This window comes from Mus musculus, chromosome 5 (assembly GCF_000001635.26).
Source record: "Mus musculus strain C57BL/6J chromosome 5, GRCm38.p6 C57BL/6J".
Taxonomy (NCBI): Eukaryota; Metazoa; Chordata; class Mammalia; order Rodentia; family Muridae; genus Mus; species Mus musculus.
In genome coordinates, this window is record NC_000071.6 from 103,978,841 (window position 1) to 103,998,354 (window position 19,514).

A 19,514-nucleotide genomic window follows, 5' to 3' on the forward strand; every position below is an offset into this window, starting at 1 on the left:
CTCCATCTTAAAGGAAAAACCAAAAGCCTGACAACTTGACCTGCAGCAGAACCCAAGCTGGACCCATGTACCAGGATGGACTCCACGGCTTGTTCTTGGCCAGAGTTACTCCTAGATACTTCCTAGCAACAGTTAATCAAATATCAGTCAGATTGTTTCAGATGTACTTTCAGACCATTTGTGACTGTATACAGTTTTGCTTCAGAGCACCCACCTGTCGGTCTACAATAGACATTCAGTTAGTTGCTTGCCAGGATAGACACCCTCTCACTTACTTCCATTTCCTATAAAACCTTGTCCTGCTGAGGGTTTGAGGAGGGCCCAAGCCAGAGATTTTAATAAGGAGACCCTAATGCTATTACATTTGAAATGGCTCCTTGGTGGTCTTTTGGCCTTGATGAACGCTTCCTGGCACTACAGTAGTCAGATGAACCACACATGTTCTGACTTCATTTATATGAGTTACGGAAGGTATTCAGATATATAGAGATAGCCACTACCCCGACAACCAAACCAAAGCTGTATGAAGCTGGGTGTGTGGCACTTGCCTGTAATTCCAGCATTGAGGGTGTGGAGACCAGAGTATTGAAGGTTCCAGACAAGCCTGTTTACATAATGAGAGTCTGTATCTTGACCCACAAAGCTCCCCAGCAAAGTCAGTTATGAACAAAGCAAAGAAGAACTAACTGAAAAAGCATACACACACACATGCGCACACACACATGCGCGCACACACATGTGCACACACACACACACACACACACACACACACACATGCATGCAGACAAAAGAAAATTTGTAAGTAGTACAAGGTTATAGAGATCAAATAGTAATGGTCTGAATTTACCAAGCACATGGTGAGCTGATTTAAGGACTTTTCACACTTACATTTATTTACTCCTCACAAGATGAGTTTGGTGAGATACTATTAAAAGCTGTGGGGTCCGGAGAGATGGCTCAGGGGTCAAGAGGGTATATGGTTCTTGCTGAGGGACTGAGTTCAGTTGCCAGCACCCGTGTCTGGCAGCTCACAGTTGCCTCTGACTCCAGTGCCAGGGTGATCCAAGGTCTCTGGCCTCTTTAGGCATCTGTACCCACTCATATGTGAACACAAGTTCACATAATTAAAAATCATAAAAAAATCTTTAAAATATGCAGGAATAGTCAGTTGTAGTGGTATATATCTCTAATCCCAGCACTAGGGATGCAGAGATAGGCAGATCACTGTGAGTTCAAGGACAGCCTGGTTTACCTACTGAGTACCAGGCTACCTGGAATAACACAGTGAGACCCTGCCTCAAACAAAACACCACCACCACCGTCTACTATATGTTTTGGGGCTGGAGGGCTGGCTCAGATAATAAGAGTGCCCGCTGCTCTTCCAGTAGACCTGAGTTCAGTTTCTAGCATCCACACTTGACAACTTACAACCTGAAACTCCAACTCTAGGGGGTCTGACACCCTCTCTTATCCCTGTTACCAGCACATGGATGTACACGTCATAAACACACACAAACACATAAGCAAAAAGAACAAGTCTTTTTTAAAAAAAAAAATCTGCAGTGGCTACAGAGATGGCTGAGTGTTTATTACCCATGCAAATGGCCTGGATTCAGCTCCCAGCACCTACATCAGGCAGCTAAAACCTCTCTAACTCAACTCCATGGAATTTAGTGTCCTTCTCCAGCCTTCCAGACACCTGCACACACAAGTTGCACACAAACTCACACAGCACACCTGATGACTTGTATGTGCTCAGCCCAGGGAGTGACACTATTAGAAGGTGTGACCCTGTTGGAGTAGGTGTGTCACTGTAGGTGTGGGCTTTTAAGACCCTCTTCCTAGTTGCCTGGAAGCCAATGTTCTGCTAGCAGCCTTCAGATGAAGATGTAGAACTCTCAGCTGTGTCTGCACCATGCCTGCCTGGATGCTGCCATGCTCCTGCCTTGATGATAATGAACTGAACCTCTGAACCTTTAAGCCAGCCCCAGTTAAATGTCCTTATAGGAGTTGCCTTGGTCATGTGTCTGTTCGCAGCAGTAAAACCCTACCTAAGACGGCGCACATTTCCTCATTTGGAAACAAGAGAACTCAGGCTGGTGTGGTAAGCAGCTGGTTGAAAGCCAACTCCTAAGATGAGGAGGGTTTGGATGCAGGAGCTCTGATTCCAGAGCCCCAGTTTTACCTTGACCTGTGCCTCTGGATTAGGGTTACTTTTGTGCCCCAGGGCACGCTTCGAGATATTTTTGGTTGCCACAGATCAGGCATGCTACTGACATCAAACCAACCTTTTGTCACTAGAAAATGGCACTGTCACCTACAAACTACAAGCTGGAGAGCCACTTGAGCCAGTTATAAAGCAAATCAGAAAAAAAAATCTCATAATGTGTGAACTTTAGGGTTTCATGTTGTTAGAACGAGGCCTAAGGGCGGAGGGTGAGCTAGGCTGGGCATGAGCCTGAACATCCAGCAGTGCCTAGCACCAGACTGAAACTAAGACATGCTTTTACAGAGATCACAGAACTGTCAAACATTAACACGGTTTAGAGCAGACCTTGGGCTGAGCTGCCATGCAGCAGTCTGCCTTCAGCTTTGTGTGTAATGGCCAGATAGCATCCAAGGTGACACATTCTCACAAGCTACAGAAAGGCAGCCTTAGGTTTATAGCGAGACCTGTATTTTACTTCTAGAGGCCACTCAGTATCTAAGAATTGAGAAACAGCAAGAAAAGTGCAAAACAGCTGTGTGTTTCTCAAAGAGCTGGGCTGTTAGTTTATGAGAGAAATCAGTGGAGCAACTTTTTTCTCTTGGTATTTTCCATGGACCAGGGCATTTATGTTCGTCATACACAGGATTTTTAACTGTCTCCTGATTAAAAAACTTCTGTGTGTTGTGTGGGTTGTTTGTTTGTTTGGAGATAGAATCTAGCTATGTAGCTCATTCTAACCTGAAACTCATGATCTTTCTGCTTCAGTCTTCTTGGGATTACAGGCTTGCAGCACCATGCAAAGCATATATTTTTATAAAATCATTGTCTGTAATACAAGTTCATTACAAGTTTAGTCTGTCTATGATTTAGATCAATTGTTTGCTTCTGACATGAGTCTGGAAGCATAAACGTTCATTTTTTCATAGTGCATCTCAGGACAAGTCACGCTCTGTAAAGTTTCCAAACTATGCTAGAACCATCAACCATACTTAGAATCTTATTAAACTGAAATACTTGCTGAACTCTGTTCTTTTCCTACTTGAAGGTCCCTGTTGGTCATACCTGTTGGTCATACCTGTTGGTCAAGAAACCACTTGGTGTGGCGCACACCTTTAATCCCAGCACTCGGGAGGCAGAGGCAGGTGGATTTCTGAGTTTGAGGCCAGCCTGGTCTACAAAGTGAGTTCCAGGACAGCCAGGGCTACACAGAAAAACCCTGTCTCGAAAAAAAAAAAAAAAAAGAAACCACTTGGATGTGTCTCTGAAGTTCAGAGGAGTGCTGTGAGATTAATGTCAATCTCTGCCTAGGGTGTGTGTGTGTGCGTGTGCCTCTGTGTGTGTGTGTGTGTGTGTGTGTTAACATTCAGTAAATGAGTTTCCATTTTGCTGGTTTCATATGCAAAAAAGGTGCTCACTTTGTATACTGCTCATTGCCAAAATCGTTAATTTCTGATGAGTGTTTTGAAAGCTAAAAACATGTTGAGCTAGAACAGGGAAATGTTATCTGTATCCTGAGCTACCTACTGAGTTCTGGAGGCTTCCACCTGACCACTTCACTGGTAGCTAAGGCTGGCAAGCTGGTACTCATATACGCTAGCCAAATGGATAAAGCTGTCTGGAGGCGGCAGAGGCTACTATCAGGTTCTTCACATCCGAGCCTCATTTCCTTTTAAAAGCAGGGTCCCAGGTATTCTGGGCTCCAACTACTACATAGCTGAGTGTGACCTTGAGCTGCCCCTGCCTCCAGCTGCAGCCTGATTTGGGAGTGCTGGGATCAGTAGCTTGAGCCTGTTAGGTCAGCACACTACCAACTGAGCTACATGCCCAGTCTATCTGAAGTTATCTCTAAAGAACATCCTTTAGCAGCTATGTAACAATCTACTAGCTCTTTCGAGTCTTGGCTCCAAGATGGCCATAAAAAAAAAGAAGAAGAAACAACGATCGTGCCAAAAAGGGCAGCGGCCTCTGCCGTGGAGCAACTAGGGGAGCCATCTTGGAAGTGACTAGTCTGCACAAGTGAGTATGTGGACCACAGAAGCAGCACAGCTTCTGGGACAGACCCCGTTTCGGGCTCCAGACATCCGGGCACCTTCCCCACCAGAGGAGAGGAGCACACCTCGCTTAGGAGGGCTCTGCTGTGGAGCACCTGGGGGAGCCATCTTGGTTCTCAGATCCCTCAGAGACTAGTCTGTGCAGGTGAGAGTGCAGACTGCAGAAGCGACACAGCTTCTGGGATAGGCCCTGTTTCGGGCCTTCATCTTCAGCTAGGAGGCAGGTCCAAACGCCAGATATCTGTGCACCTTTCCTGCAAGAGGAGAGCTTGCCTGCAGAGAGTACTCTGATCACTGAAACTCAGGATAGAGCTACACACCCAGGTCTGCTGACAGAGGCTAACAGAATCACAGGAGAAACAAGCTCCAACCAGAGACAACTATAACAACTAACTCCAAAGACTACCAGATGGCTAAAGGCAAACGTAAGAATCTTACTAACAGAAACCAAGACCACTCACCATCATCAGAACCCAGCACTCCCACCTCAGCCAGTCCTGGATACCCCAACACACCTGAAAAGCAAGATTCGGATTTAAAATCATATCTCATGATGCTGGTAGAGGACATCAAGAAGGACTTTAATAACTCACTTAAAGAAATATAGGAGAACACTGCTAAAAAGGTAGAAGTCCTTAAAGAAATATAGGAAAACACAACCAAACAGGTGATAGAATTGAACAAAACCATACAAGATCTAAAAAGGGAAGTAGACACAATAAAGAAAACCCAAAATGAGACAACGCTGGAGATAGAAACCCTAGGAAAGAAATCTGGAACCATAGATATGAGCATCAGCAACAGAATATAAGAGATGGAAGAGAGAATCTCAGGTGCAGAAGATTCCATAGAGAACATGGGCACAACAATCAAAAAAAAATGCAAAATGCAAAAAGATCCTAACTCAAAACATCCAGGAAATCCAGGACACAATAAGAAGACCAAACCTACTGATAATAGGAGTAGATGAGAATGAAGATTCTCAACTTAAAGGGCCAGCAAATATCTTCAACAAAATTATAGAAGAAAACTTCCCAAACCTAAAGAAAGAGATGCCCATGAACATACAAGAAGCTTACAGAACTCCAAATAGACTTGACCAGAAAAGAAATTCCTCCCAACACATAATAATCAGAACAACAAATGCACTAACTAAAGATAGAATATTAAAAGCAGTAAGGGAAAAAGATCCAGTAACATATAAAGGCAGGCCTATTAGAATTACACCAGACTTCTCACCAGAGACTATGAAAGCCAGAAGATCCTGGACAGATGTTATACAGACCCTAAGAGAACACAAATGCCAGCCCAGGCTACTATACCCAGCAAAACTCTCAATTACCATAGATGGAGAAACCAAAGTATTCCATGATAAAACCAAATTCACACAATATCTTTCCACGAATCCAACCCTTCAAAGGATAATAAAGGGAAAACACCAATACAAGGAGGGAAATTACGCCCTAGAAAAAGCAAGAAAGTAAACCTTCAACAAACCTAAAAGAAGATAGCCCTAAGAACAGAATCCCAACTTTAACAACAAAAATAACAGGAAGCAACAATTACTTTTCTTTAATTTCTCTTAACACCAATGGACTCAATTCCCCAATAAAAAGACATAGACTAATAGACTGGCTACACAAACAGGACCCAACATTTTGTTGCTTGCAGGAAACCCATCTCAGGGAAAAGGACAGCCGCTACCTCAGAGTAAAAGGCTGGAAAACAATTTTCCAAGCAAATGGTCCTTAGAAAAAAGCTGGAGTAGCCATTCTTATATCGAATAAAATTGACTTCCAACCCAAAGTTACCAAAAAAAGACAAGGAAGGGCACTTCACACTCATCAAAGGTAAAATCTACCAAGATGAACTCTCAATTCTGAATATCTATGCTCCAAATACAAGGGCAGCCACATTCATTAAAGAAACTTTAGTAAAGCTCAAAGCACACATTGCACCTCACACAATAATAGTAGGAGACTTCAACACACCACTTTCATCAATGGACAGATCATGGAAACAGAAACTAAACAGGGACACAGTGAAACTAACAGAAGTGATGAAACAAATGGACTTAACAGATATCTACAGAACATTTTATCCTAAAACGAAAGGATATACCTTCTTCTCAGTGCCACATGGTACCTCCTCCAAAACTGACCATATAACTGGTCACAAAACAGGACTCAACAAATATAAAAATATTGAAATTATCCCATGTATCCTATCTGATCACCACGGACTAAGGCTGATCTTCAATAACAACATAAATAATAAAAAGCCAACATTCATGTGGAAACTGAACAACACTCTACTCAATGATTCCTTGGTCAAGGATGAAATAAAGAAATTAAAGACTTTTTAGAGGTTAATGAAAATGAAGCCACAACATACCCAAACTTATGGGACACAATGAAGGCAGTCCTAAGAGGAAAACTCAGAGCCCCGAGTGCCCCCAAAAAGAAATTAGAAAGAGCATACACTAACAGACTGACAGCACACCTAGAAGCTCTAGAACTAAAGAAAGCAAATTCACCCAAGAGGAGTAGACGGCAGGAAATAATCAAACTCAGGGGTGAAATCAACCAAGTGGAAACAAAAAGAACTATTCAAAGAATCAACCAAACCTGGAGCTGGTTCTTTGAGAAAATCAACAAGATAGATAAACCCTTAGCCAGACTAACTAGAGGGCACAGGGAAAGTATCCTAATTAACAAAACCAAAAACTGAAAAAGGAGACATAACAACAGAACCCGAGGAAATCCAAAACACCATCAGATCCTTCTACAAAAGGCTATACTCAACAAAACTAGAAAACCTGGATGAAATGGACAACTTCCTAGACAGATACCAGGTACCAAAGTTAAATCAGGATCAGATTAACGATCTTAACAGTCCTATTTCCCCTAAAAAAAATAGGAGCAGTCATCAATAGTCTCCCAACCAAAAAAAGCCCAGGACCAGATGGGTTTAGTGTAGAGTTCTATCATCAGACCTTTAAAGAAGACCTAATTCCAACTCTTCTCAAACTATTCCACAAAATAGAAACAGAAGGTACCCTACCAATTCATTCTACAAAGTCACAATTACTCTGATACCTAAACCACACAAAGATCCAACAAAGAAAGAGGACTTCAGATCAATTTCCCTTATAAATAACAATGCAAAAATACTCAATAAAATCCTCGCAAACCGAATCCAAGAACATATCAAAATGATCATCCATTATGACCAAGTAGGCTTCATCCCAGGGATGCAGGGATGGTTTAATATACAGAAATCCATCAACGTAATCCACTATATAAACAAACTCAAAGACAAAAACCACATGATCATCTCGTTAGATGCTGAGAAAGCATTTGACAAAATCCAACACCCCTTCATGATAAAAGTTTTGGAAAGATCAGGAATTCAAGGCTTATACCTAACGTAATAAAAGCAATCTACAGCAAACCAATAGCCAACATCAAGCTAAATGGAGAGAAACTCGAAGCAATCCCACTAAAATCAGGGACTAGACAAGGCTGCCCACTTTCTCCCTACCTTTTCAATATAGTACTTGAAGTTCTAGCCAGAGCAAATTGACAACAAAGAGAGATCAAGGGGATACAAATTGGAAAGGAAGAAGTCAAAATATCACTATTTGCAGATGATATGATAGTATATATAAGTGACCCCAAAAATTCCACCAGAGAACTCCTAAACCTGGTAAACAGCTTCAGTGCAGTAGCTGGATATAAAATTAACTCAAATAAATCAATAGCCTTTCTCTACACAAAGGATAAACGGACTGAGAAAGAAATTAGGGAAACAACACCCTTCACAATAGTCACAAATAATATAAAATACTTTGGTGTGACTCTAACTAAGGAAGTGAAAGATCTGTATGATAAGAACTTCAAGTCTCTGAAGAAAGAAATTGAAGAAGATCTCAGAAGATGGAAAGATCTCCCATGCTCATGGATTGGCAGGATTAATATAGTAAAAATGGCTATCCTGCCGAAAGCAATCTACAGATTCAATGCAATTCCCATCAAAATTCCAACTCAATTCTTCACTAAGATAGAAAGGGCAATTTGCAAATTCATCTGGAAAAATAAAAAACCTAGGATACCAAAAACTATTCTCAGCAATAAAAGAACCTCTGACAGAATCACCATGCCTGACCTCAAGCTGTACTACAGAGCAATAGTGATAAAAACTGCATGGTACTGGTACAGGGACAGACAGGTAGATCAATGGAATAGAATTGAAGACCCAGAAATGAATTCACACAGCTATGGTCACTTGATCTCTGACAAGGGAGCTAAAACCATCCAGTGGAAAAAAGACAGCATTTTCAACAAATGGTGCTGGCACAACTGGCGGTTATCATGTAGAAGAATTCGAATTGATCCTTTCTTATCTCCTTGTACAAAGCTCAAGTCTAAGTGGATCAAAGACCTCCACATAAGACCAGAGATACTGAAATTAATAGAGGAGAAAGTAGGGAAAAGCCTTGAAGATATGGGCACAGGGGGAAAAAATTCCTAAACAAAACAACAATGGCTTGTGCTGTAAGATCAAGAATTGACAAATGGGACCTCATAAAATTGCAAAGCTTCTGTAAGGCAAAAGACACTGTCAATAAGACAAAAAGGCCACCAACAGATTGGGAAAGGATTTTTACCAATCCTAAATCTGATAGGGGACTAATATCCAATATATACAAAGAGCTCAAGAAGCTGGACTCCAGAAATTCAAATAACCCCATTAAAAATGGGGTTCAGCTGGGCGTGGTGGCGCACGCCTGTAATCCCAGCACTTGGGAGGCAGAGGCAGGTGGATTTCTGAGTTTGAGGCCAGCCTAGTGTACAAAGTGAGTTCCAGGACAGCCAGAGCTATACAGAGAAATCCTGTCTTGAAAAACCAAAAAAGAAAAAAAAAGGGGGGGGGGGTTCAGAGCTAAACAAAGAATTCTCAACTGAGGAATACTGAATGGCTGAGAAGCACCTGAAAAAATGTTCAACGTCCTTAATCATCAGGAAAATGAAAATCAAAACAACCCTGAGATTCCAAACCTTATACCAGTCAGAATGGCTAAGATCAAAAATTCAGGTGACAGCAGATGCTGGAAAGGATGTGGAGAAAGAGGAACACTCTTTCACTGCTCGTGGGATTGCAAGGTGGTACAACCACTCTGAAAGTCAGTCTGGCGGTTCCTCAGAAAATTGGATGTAATACTACCGGAAGATGCAGCAATACCTCTCCTGGGCATATACCCAGAAGAAGTTCCAACTGGTAATAAGAACACATGCTCCACTACTTTCAAAGCAGCCTTATTTATAATAGGCAGAAGCTGGAAAGAACCCAGATGTCCCTCAACAGAAGAATAGATACAGAAAATGTGGTACATTTACACAGTGGAGTACTACACAGCTATTAAAAACAATGGATTTATGAAATTCTTGGATGTATCTGGAGGATATCATCCTTAGTGAGGTAACCCAATCACAAAAGAAATCATTAGATATGCACTCACTGATAAGTGGATATTAGCCCAGAAACATAGAACACCCAAGATACAATATGCAAAACACAAGAAAATCAAGAAGAGGGAAGACCAATGGGTGGATACTTCATTCCTCCTTAGAATAGGGAACAAAATACCCATGAAAGGAGTTACAAAGACAAAGTTTGGAGCTAAGACGAAAGGATGGACTATCCAGAGACTATCCCACCCAGGGATCCATCCCATTCAGCCACCAAACCCAGACACTATTGCATATGTCAGAAAGATTTTGCTGAAGGGACCCTGTTATAGCTGTCTCTTATGAGGCTATGCCAGTGCCTGGCAAATACAGAAGTGGATGCTCACTGTCACCTATAAGATGGAGCACAGGGCCCCCAATGGAGAAGTTCGAGAAAGTACCCAAGGAGCTAACGGGGTCGGCAACCCTATAGGTGGAACAACAATATGAACTAAGCAGTACCCCCAGAGTTCGTATCTCTAGCTGCATATGTAGCAGAAGATGGCCTAGTCGGCCATCATTGGGATGAGAGGCCCCTTGGTGTTGCAAACTTTATATGCCCCAGTACAGGGGAATGCCAGGGCCAAGAAGCGGGAGTGGGTTGGTAGGGGAGTAGGGCGGAGGGAGGGTATAGGGAACTTTCGGGATAGCATTTGAAATGCATATAAAGAAAAAAAAGGGGGGGGGCGGCCATGTGTAGTCAGTTCGCTGCGCCGGGTGCGTGCCCAAGGATAAGACCTTTGAGAAGTTCATTGCTGGAACATTGTAGAAGCCGCTGCTGTCAGGGGCATATCTGAGGCAAGCGTCTTCGACGCTTACGTGCTTCCCAAGCTCTTTGCCAAGGTGCATGACTGCGTGAGCTGTGCCATTCATAGCAAGGTCGGCAGGAATCGATCCTGTGAAGCCCGGAAGAACGGAGCACCCCCACCACGTTTTAGACCTGCTAGTGCTGCACCACGACCTCCACCAAAGCCCATGTAAAGAGGTGGTTTCATAAGGGCAGAAGGAAAAATACCCTGGAAAAAATAAAACGGAAATTATACTTAAAAAAAAAAAATCTACATTTTCAATGTGAAGTCCCACCTCATTGAACTTCACATCTCATACATTGGAGGCGCATGCGCACGAGAGAAAGACAGAGGGACAGAGACAGATACTTTATCGAGTCATTGATTTTCCTTTTATTTAAAGGTCAAGCCATGGTCTCTGCAGCAGATGGAGACACTGAGCGTGAGATTTGGTCCATTTATTATTTCTGTCTGTCCATCTGTCCGCGTGTTTTCCAGTACGCAGACTGCAATCCCACAGACGCTTTTCCTCCAAGCTCCCTTGGGCTGGTATCTCAGGAAATAGCGCTGATCCACGGAATGGAACGTTACAGAGCACATGACTCCGCTGTGAAATGACACTACACTCAGTCCTTCATTCCACCGTGAGAGGTTAAGGTTTCTAATTTTATATGGGGTAGAACAGGAAGTGTGAATTATACAAACTCAAAGTGCAGTTACAGACACTGTAAATGAAAACCGACAGTACAAGCTCTGAAAACCTGGTGATGAGCCACAGAATCTGGGGAAATTATCATCACGAAATCAATCGTCATCGTCCCCGTCGTCGTGTCCCGTCCTGTCCCCCCCCCCCCCCCCCCGTCTCCCCCACCCCTCCGTCCCACCGTCGTCCCCCCCCCCCCCCAGCCTTTTCCATAGGCGCAACTTCCTTAGGGCTGTTTGGGTCTAGGACATGAAACTGGCTTTCATGACAATGGTCACAGCTTCAAGAGGAGACAGTGAAGAAACAAGATACAGAGAAAACATTAAAAACATCAAACTTTTGATTAATATTAGAAGAAATCAACTTTGATCCAGTCAATCGGCTTTCAGGGAACCGGAGCAGGCTGCGTCACTTGTCTTTGTACCCAACAACTGCATCGAACTTGACGTTGATCCTGTGTTTTAGGACTTGCAGGAACCTCTCAGGGACGATCCTGAAAGGGACGTGTGAAGATGATCAGGAGAGTGACACTAAGCGCGCTTGTGAAGCATATTCATTTAAAAAGGCTTAATATTTGATTTACGATATATCATCTCAGATTCATTATAGACATGACTATGAGACTTGGACTTAATTTTTTTTCCATTTAAATTAACTTCCTTTTTAAATGAGAAACAAGGTGGGGTAGGTTTAACTTTCTCTAGGGTACGACAAATATCTTTAAAATAAACAAATATCTTTTTAGGTTCCCAAATACCTTTTAAATATACACATAGATGCATTTATTTATTTTTGAAATAAATGTACTCTATTCTTCTTTCCCAAAAGATCTCAGAGTGGAAGTATACAAAATTGAATAGTAGAGACATTAAAAGGTTAAAAACCAACCAACCAACCAACCAACCAACAACCTAAAGCTGGGGAGAAAGTAAAATTCAGAGCTAATCTGATGCTTTATAATTCAGAGCATCACTGACTGTTCCACTAAGGCCCAGAGAAGGAGAGCCAGCTAATGACAATGCAGGCAGTGCCCTTAGTTTTGAGCATAATGTTGAACAAATTAATTGAACTTCACATTTAAATTTCTCACACGTATATGAAAAAAATTCATGTCCAACCACTCCCGTGAACAACCTTCATGTTAGTATAAAAGGTGCTGGGCATGGGCCCGCCTCATCTACCTCATCTTTCTCTCCCTGTGCGCTCGTGTTTAAAAGCCTGTCAGTCCAGGGAGAGAAAGTACATGGAATTCCAAGTCAGGATCATGACACACAGTGATCTACTAGACCTCATTTGCAGCGGGTTTGGAAGCTGCTCGCCTGGTAATGTAAGACAGTTAAACAGTGACGGTGGCAGACCGCGGCCATGGCTCCCGGGGAGTTCCCAGGGAGCACTTTAGGTTTTTTTTTTCAATAAAAGATTTCTTTATTTTTCTTTTATGATGAGTATTTTGTATGTGTTTAAGTGCACTGTGTGTGTGTGTGTGTGTGTGTGTGTGTGTGTGTGCGCCTGGTGCCAGATCCCCTGGGACTGGAGTTATGGACCTCTGTGTGCCTCCATGCTGGGAACTGAGCTGGGGCCTCCTGTAAGCAGCAAGTGCTGCTAGCCACTGAGCCATTTCTCCAGCCCTTCCCTGGAGCTCTTCTACCTAAACCCTAGGGTGTGTCCAACTGGCTTTTGAGCAGTAGGTAGTAAAACGCTTGCTATAACTTAAACCTCTTAAGTTTTATTCTTTTAATTTTTAGTTCAGTAATTCTTTTTTTTTAAACATTAAAAGAAACACTCTTTTTATTACTAGCACAGAGTAGAACACTCAGGCACCCACGATTAACTCTCTATTCAGAAGCTTCTGTTTTAAAACACTTTTCTTCCAGCTATAACCCATTGGACACTTTTATTTAAAATGTGCATATGAAAATACATAAGAGTAAGGACATACAGTATCGCCAATGAAAGGAAATAACATGGATAAGTTCTTTCTTATTTGCATTTAGAACATCACCTCTATTGAGGGAAACAGTATTGCTTTCTTCGTAAAAATACAGTTATAATGAAGTCTACTATGTCTAATATAGAACTACACATGAACATTAAAAGAGACACTCTTAGTTACTAGCACAGAGTAGAATATCAGAGGTATTCACAATTAACTCTCTTTTCTGTAGCGTCTGTCTTAAAACACTTTTCTTCCAGCTATAACGCATTGTACAGTTTTATTTAAATTTGCATATTAAAATACATAAAATAATGACATACAGTGTAGCTGACTAAAGAAAATAATAGATCAGTAATTCTTAAAATATGATTTTTTGGGGGGGGGGGACAGCTGTTGGTAGCAGTTACCTGTTAAGATACAAATTTCTGAGTCCAGATTCAAATGTCCTGAATTAAAACCTAAGAACTTAACCTTGTTCTTCCAAATCGTATTGTCTGATGATTCTACTATCAAAGTGCTTTAAAAACATTCTTGCTCATTGATAAGGTACATACATAAAAACAAAACCAATAAATTATTGCCTTAAAAAAAAAAACATGAAAGAACGTTTCTATTCTAGTCTTCCTTGGTGACCAGTACCCTCAGTTTTAAAAGCTGATAGAATCTCTCAGCCTATAATTTTTTGTTGGCTTACTCCCATGTAGCTGCATTTTATCAACGGATGTTAAGTCTAACATGAACGTGTTGGCTTCCAGTGCAGACAAACACGCTGCCACTTACCTTTCCAATACTGTCAGAAGTGCTATGGAACTCGGAACGAAAATCATTTGCTTCTCAGTGAGGATCCCGTGCATGAGATGTTCCACCACCTCCTCGGGTTCCAGGGTGGGTCCTAAACTGAAACACACACAGGCTGATTCAGAAACCAGGTATCTCACGGAGGCGGAACTTCTGTGTTGAACATGGAATTACGGTGCGGCTTGAGCCTTAACTAAACCAGGAAATGGACCCCACCACAGGCTCTCAGAGAGGCACACGTTCCCAATAACACCAGCCACCTAGTAAATGCCAGCTGTGGACCACACACTGCATTAAGCCTTCCACAGAGGTGTTCCTGCTGAAGCTTTACAATGACCTAATGCAAGAGATAATACAGTCCTAAGCTTGACAGTTAGGGAAATGGCTAGCTAAAATAGCTAACCAGTTCACCTTTAAGACAACAGCTCTCAAATCCCTTTCCAGCCTTCCTTTCTGGTCCATGTCACACCTTCCCTATATGTGCAATATGACACGCAAGTGGTCCCTCAAAGCGGCTTTTAGCAATCTAGGCATTGTTGTAAGTCCTCCTAGGAGAGCTTGCATGAGAGCTGATCTTTATAAAGGGGTGCATAATCACACACTCGCTAAATATGTCGATGCCCCCAAAGCGTGGTATTTCAGGAAGATGGATCTGAAATGTGATCAGTGCAAAAAATGAGAATACTACAAGTAGTTACAGATAGTTCGTTCATTCGGGAAAGAAAAATTACATTGTGAAATAAAACTGGAAAGGATGTAGCATGATACTTAAAAGTGAGCACAATAATTGGACACAGAAAGGAGATTTTAGTTTAGTCATACACAATGTAATTCTTCATTCTTAGCATTTCTTAGAAGGCCATGTTCACTGTGGGATTCTCAAACAATAGTATTACATATGACCTCATGGCCTGGTAGTGCACACTCCAGCCTGGTACCCACCATCAGGAAGTGCACACTGTGACCTGCTACCCATCACCAGGGGGTGCTGTAGCACCTGACTGAACATTGCTTGATGTATGTACCTGCACTGCCTAAAGTCAGACAACTTCTGCATGAAGTGCAGTAACTCTCAAGCCTTGTGGTTTAAAAGGTTGAGAGGACTTTGAGGAAAAGTTCAACCTCGTCCAGAGTTCTCATGTTGATAGAAAGTGCAATTATATTTAAAAGTGCTCACAATGGCTTCTGTACACAGTACTGATGTATGGTACACCACAGTACTGATGTATGGTACACCACAGTACTGATGTATGGTACACCACAGTACTGATGTATGGTACACCACAGTACTGATGTATGGTACACCACAGTACTGATGTATGGTACACCACAGTACTGATGTATGGTACACCACAGTACTGATGTATGGTACACTACAGTACTGACTGATGTATGGTACACCACAGTACTGATGTATGGTACACCACAGTACTGATGTATGGTACACTACAGTACTGACTGATGTATGGTACACCACAGTACTGACTGATGTATGGTACACCACAGTACTGACTGATGTATGGTACACCACAGTACTGATGTATGGTACACCATAGCACTGATATGTATTTCATCAGTACTCTGAGACAATCATTCACAGTCAGGAAGCAGGAGGAAGACTGAGAAGGATTTCCAGGAATTGAGTTTGATTGACTTAACACTTAAGCCACAAAATCACTGGATGGGGAGCACAAATTCATCTGCTTACGACAAAAACTCGGGCTTTCAGGTTTGTTGCTTCTTAACCTGTGGGCACAAGGCCGCACGTGGTGGCTTCTCCAAAGGACAGACTTTCCAGTTTTGCAGGGCTTGGTGGTTTCCATGGTACTAATGCTCCCCCCATGGAAGGTTTCAGCTGCACACAGGGCATCACCTGGTGAGTGTGGTGTGGGCAAGACCAACACTCATGGATTGTGACGGTGGTGAAATAAATGGCATTTGCTGTTAGCACGTTGTACAGCTCTGCTGGAAAAGCACCACCTTGTGACATAACAACTACTTACAGGTCAGCTGAGATAAAGTAATCTTTCTGTCACAGACAGACAGACAGATACGCACACACACACATACACACACACCTTGTAAGTGTCTAGAGTAAGAAGAGCTATATACAAGTAAATGGGATATTTTAAGAATTGACTAGGAAAAACCTAAGGGCTATCAGTTACACCTCGTCTACACTTTAGATTATGCTGCATTGTTTATAACACTAATTGAAAAAGAGGGGATAAATTTCCAGAAAACTTTTAATTAAAAAACATCTTGCTCTTGAAACACCAGGGTCTCTATGGGGGTCCCTGTGACCACCAGGGCTGGCAGAGTATTGATCAGAGTAAGGAAAAGAAGGAAATTTGGTTCACTATGACTTAGTTAGCCAGTGTTGGCTCAAACTTTTACCATCTGACTTGAAGCAGTTTATTGTAAGCATATTTAAGCACAGTTCAATTTGGTGGTTTCCTGGTGTAAGACAATCCCCTGTCCACAAGGGGGCACAATGACATCAAAGCTCAATTTAGAGTCCATATCATTTCTTCCGAGAAGATGGGTTCCAGGGATCGGCTACTGTATGTGCTTATGGGCCTAGGGAAGGATTGGATGTGGTCTCAGCCATAAAGATAGTATAGAGGGCATTTGGGCTATGGTTCTGGTTGGGGGAGCTCCTGGCCCCACAGATAACACAGATAACCAGTTATCTCTATTCCAGTGGAAGAGAAAGGCTTTTTCTCTTCCACTGTCTTTAGCCCGGAAACACATGTCCTCCTCCTGAGTTTCCTAGAGCAGGGGCTGGCCAAGTCTGACCCATGGTTCAAGTCTGAAAGCTGCCTGTCTTTATATGGGTTGTAAATTAAGAATAGGTTTTATATTTTAAATGGCTTAACAGTTCATGTGAGGGTTATATTGTGTTCTAATTTCAATGTACATAAATAAAGTTTTATTGGGACACACACTCATGAGGGGGGAGGGAGTAGGGAGGGGCTTGCGTATATAACATTCCTGGTTTCCTTAGTGGTGTCTGTAAGTCCAAGGACCTCTTTCTCCCAATAGATCTCAAATTATTGGAGAGTTTATTCCCCACTTTCAACAGTATATAAAACCATAAGACAGAAGACTTCAAAAGTACTTGAAATCAGCTAGACGGACCCAATGTGGATAACGAACTCCCTTAACAGTAGCAGACTAGATTTGCTTTCTAAAAGCATATAGAAAAATCCTCTTTATAGTAGTCCATGTTTAGGGCACAAGACAAATCTTAGTAAGAGCAAAAAGACTGAAATTGAACAAGATACATCCAGACTCTAATGGAAGAAAGCTAGAATGGAGTGTAATTAGAAATCAGTAATAAAGGGGACTGGAAAGTTCACAGTCACAGGAAGTGAGTGGCATCCATAGGCACATCCCGTGCAATAGAGAAGATGCTGCTGACAACCAGAAATGCTTTGAGATGAAAAGAAGCCACATCATAGGAAAGTGTGTGACATATAGCACTCAGAGGAGAACCCAAGGCTGGGAACATCTGCATTAAAAAATAAGAAAAATACCAAACCAACTGAGGTGAAAGTCCACATTTAGAAGCCACCAATAGTCCTCCCCCAACATATAAACCATATCAGCAGCCTGCGTGACCAGAGAACCCTAAGGTGCAGCAGTGGCACACTTACTTACCTTGGGAGTAACCAACAGCTCTCTATTTGGACTTAAGTCTCATTCAACAAGAGGGAAATTCTGCTGGTACTGGAAACCTGGCCAACTACTGAGGACTAGTCAATTCATGGTTCTCAGAGCATTTGTAACTGCCACTTTACTAAACCGGTAATTCCTAACTACATTCTAAATGGTTTTCCTTCTACACACAGGTAAGTGTGGTTCTCAAGCCTCAACAAGGAACAGGTGCTGATATGTTCTGTCATGTAACCATGACAGAAGTTACGGCCCATGAAGATGCAGGGTTGTGGAGCCCAGTCACAACAGACACATCTGTAACACAGTCACAACAGACACATCTGTAACACAGTCACAACAGACACGTCTGTAACAGTCACAACAGACACATCTGTAACACAGTCACAACAGACACATCTGTAACACAGTCACAACAGACACATCTGTAACAGTCACAACAGACACATCTGTAACACAGTCACAACAGACACATCTGTAACACAGTCACAACAGACACATCTGTAACACAGTTACAACAGACACATCTGTAACACAGTCACAACAGACACATCTGTAACACAGTCACAACAGACACATCTGTAACAGTCACAACAGACACATCTGTAACACAGTCACAACAGACACATCTGTAACAGTCACAACAGACACATCTGTAACAGTCACAACAGACACATCTGTAACACAGTCACAACAGACACATCTGTAACACAGTCACAACAGACACATCTGTAACAGTCACAACAGACACATCTGTAACACTGTCACAACAGACACATCTGTAACAGTCACAACAGACACATCTGTAACACAGTCACAACAGACACGTCTGTAACACAGTCACAACAGACACATCTGTAACACAGTCACAACAGACACATCTGTAACACTACCCTAGGCCTAAAGCTTGGGATCATAGCAGAGGAGGGGGGGCAGAAAGATCACCACAGCCAGAGGGACAGTCTGAGTCTCCTAGAAACGTCAGAGTCTACACCATAAAGCACTAATAGGTCTGCTTCAACAGAGCTTTACAAGGACAACAATGGACTGCTGTGGAGGGGGGAAGCTCACGAGCCCTCCACCTTAACCAAAGAATTACAGGCAACTGAGGGCAGGAGAAACCACTTCCAAGTAGTTATCCAATACCAAATGGTCAGCCCTGAAACCAAGTAACATCATACAGGCTGAGCAGACTGTACTCATACATAGAACACACACACACACACACACACACACACACACACACACACACACACAACTACTTTAACAATTAAGGAAAAGGAGGCCACAAATTTGAAGGTGGGAGAATGTTACATGGTGAGGGTTTGGAGGGAAGGAAGCGAAAGGAGGACATGATATAATTACATTATAATATCAAAAGTAAAAGAAGATTAAGAAAGAAGCTACAAGTCATATTAAACCAAACAGAAGGCAAGACGACTGAGAAACAGTGAAGACTTAATTATAGGGAAGTGGACAGAGACCAGAAACAGCAGAGAAGCCATGAGTAAGTGGACAGAGACCAGAAACAGAAGAGAACCCAGGATTCTTTGAAAAGAACCACATCCTAGCATTCTAAGCTAGGATGGCCAAGGGAAATAGAATTCAGAACATGAAAACAGAGTACAGCAGGGGCAGTACTAGGACCTCACAGAATAACGACTCTGAGAGCACCGTGAACAGCCCTGGGACAGAGTCCACATGAGATACACAGACCTAAGGAATGGCAGCCACTGAAACTGCTTCACAAGGAAACTAAAAACTGGAGCAGGCCTTTAGTAAGAAATTAAATTGGCACTCAAGACTGCTCGTTTTAGACAGTCAGGGTCTGACTGTGTAGC

General features: G+C 42.3%; 1 protein-coding gene across 1 annotated transcript in view; it reads right to left on the minus strand.

Moving 5' to 3' along the window:
- Window positions 1-10,924: 10,924 nt before the first annotated feature.
- Window positions 10,925-19,514, minus strand: part of Hsd17b11 (hydroxysteroid (17-beta) dehydrogenase 11) — a 32,032-nt gene continuing 23,442 nt past the window's right edge. Inside the window, exons 6-7 of the mRNA NM_053262.3 lie at window positions 13,978-14,094; window positions 10,925-11,754 (exon numbers count right to left, since the gene is read on the minus strand). Coding sequence (NP_444492.1) covers window positions 11,670-11,754; window positions 13,978-14,094 — 202 coding nt within the window. The 3' untranslated portion in view covers window positions 10,925-11,669. The remainder of the gene's footprint in view (window positions 11,755-13,977; window positions 14,095-19,514) is intronic.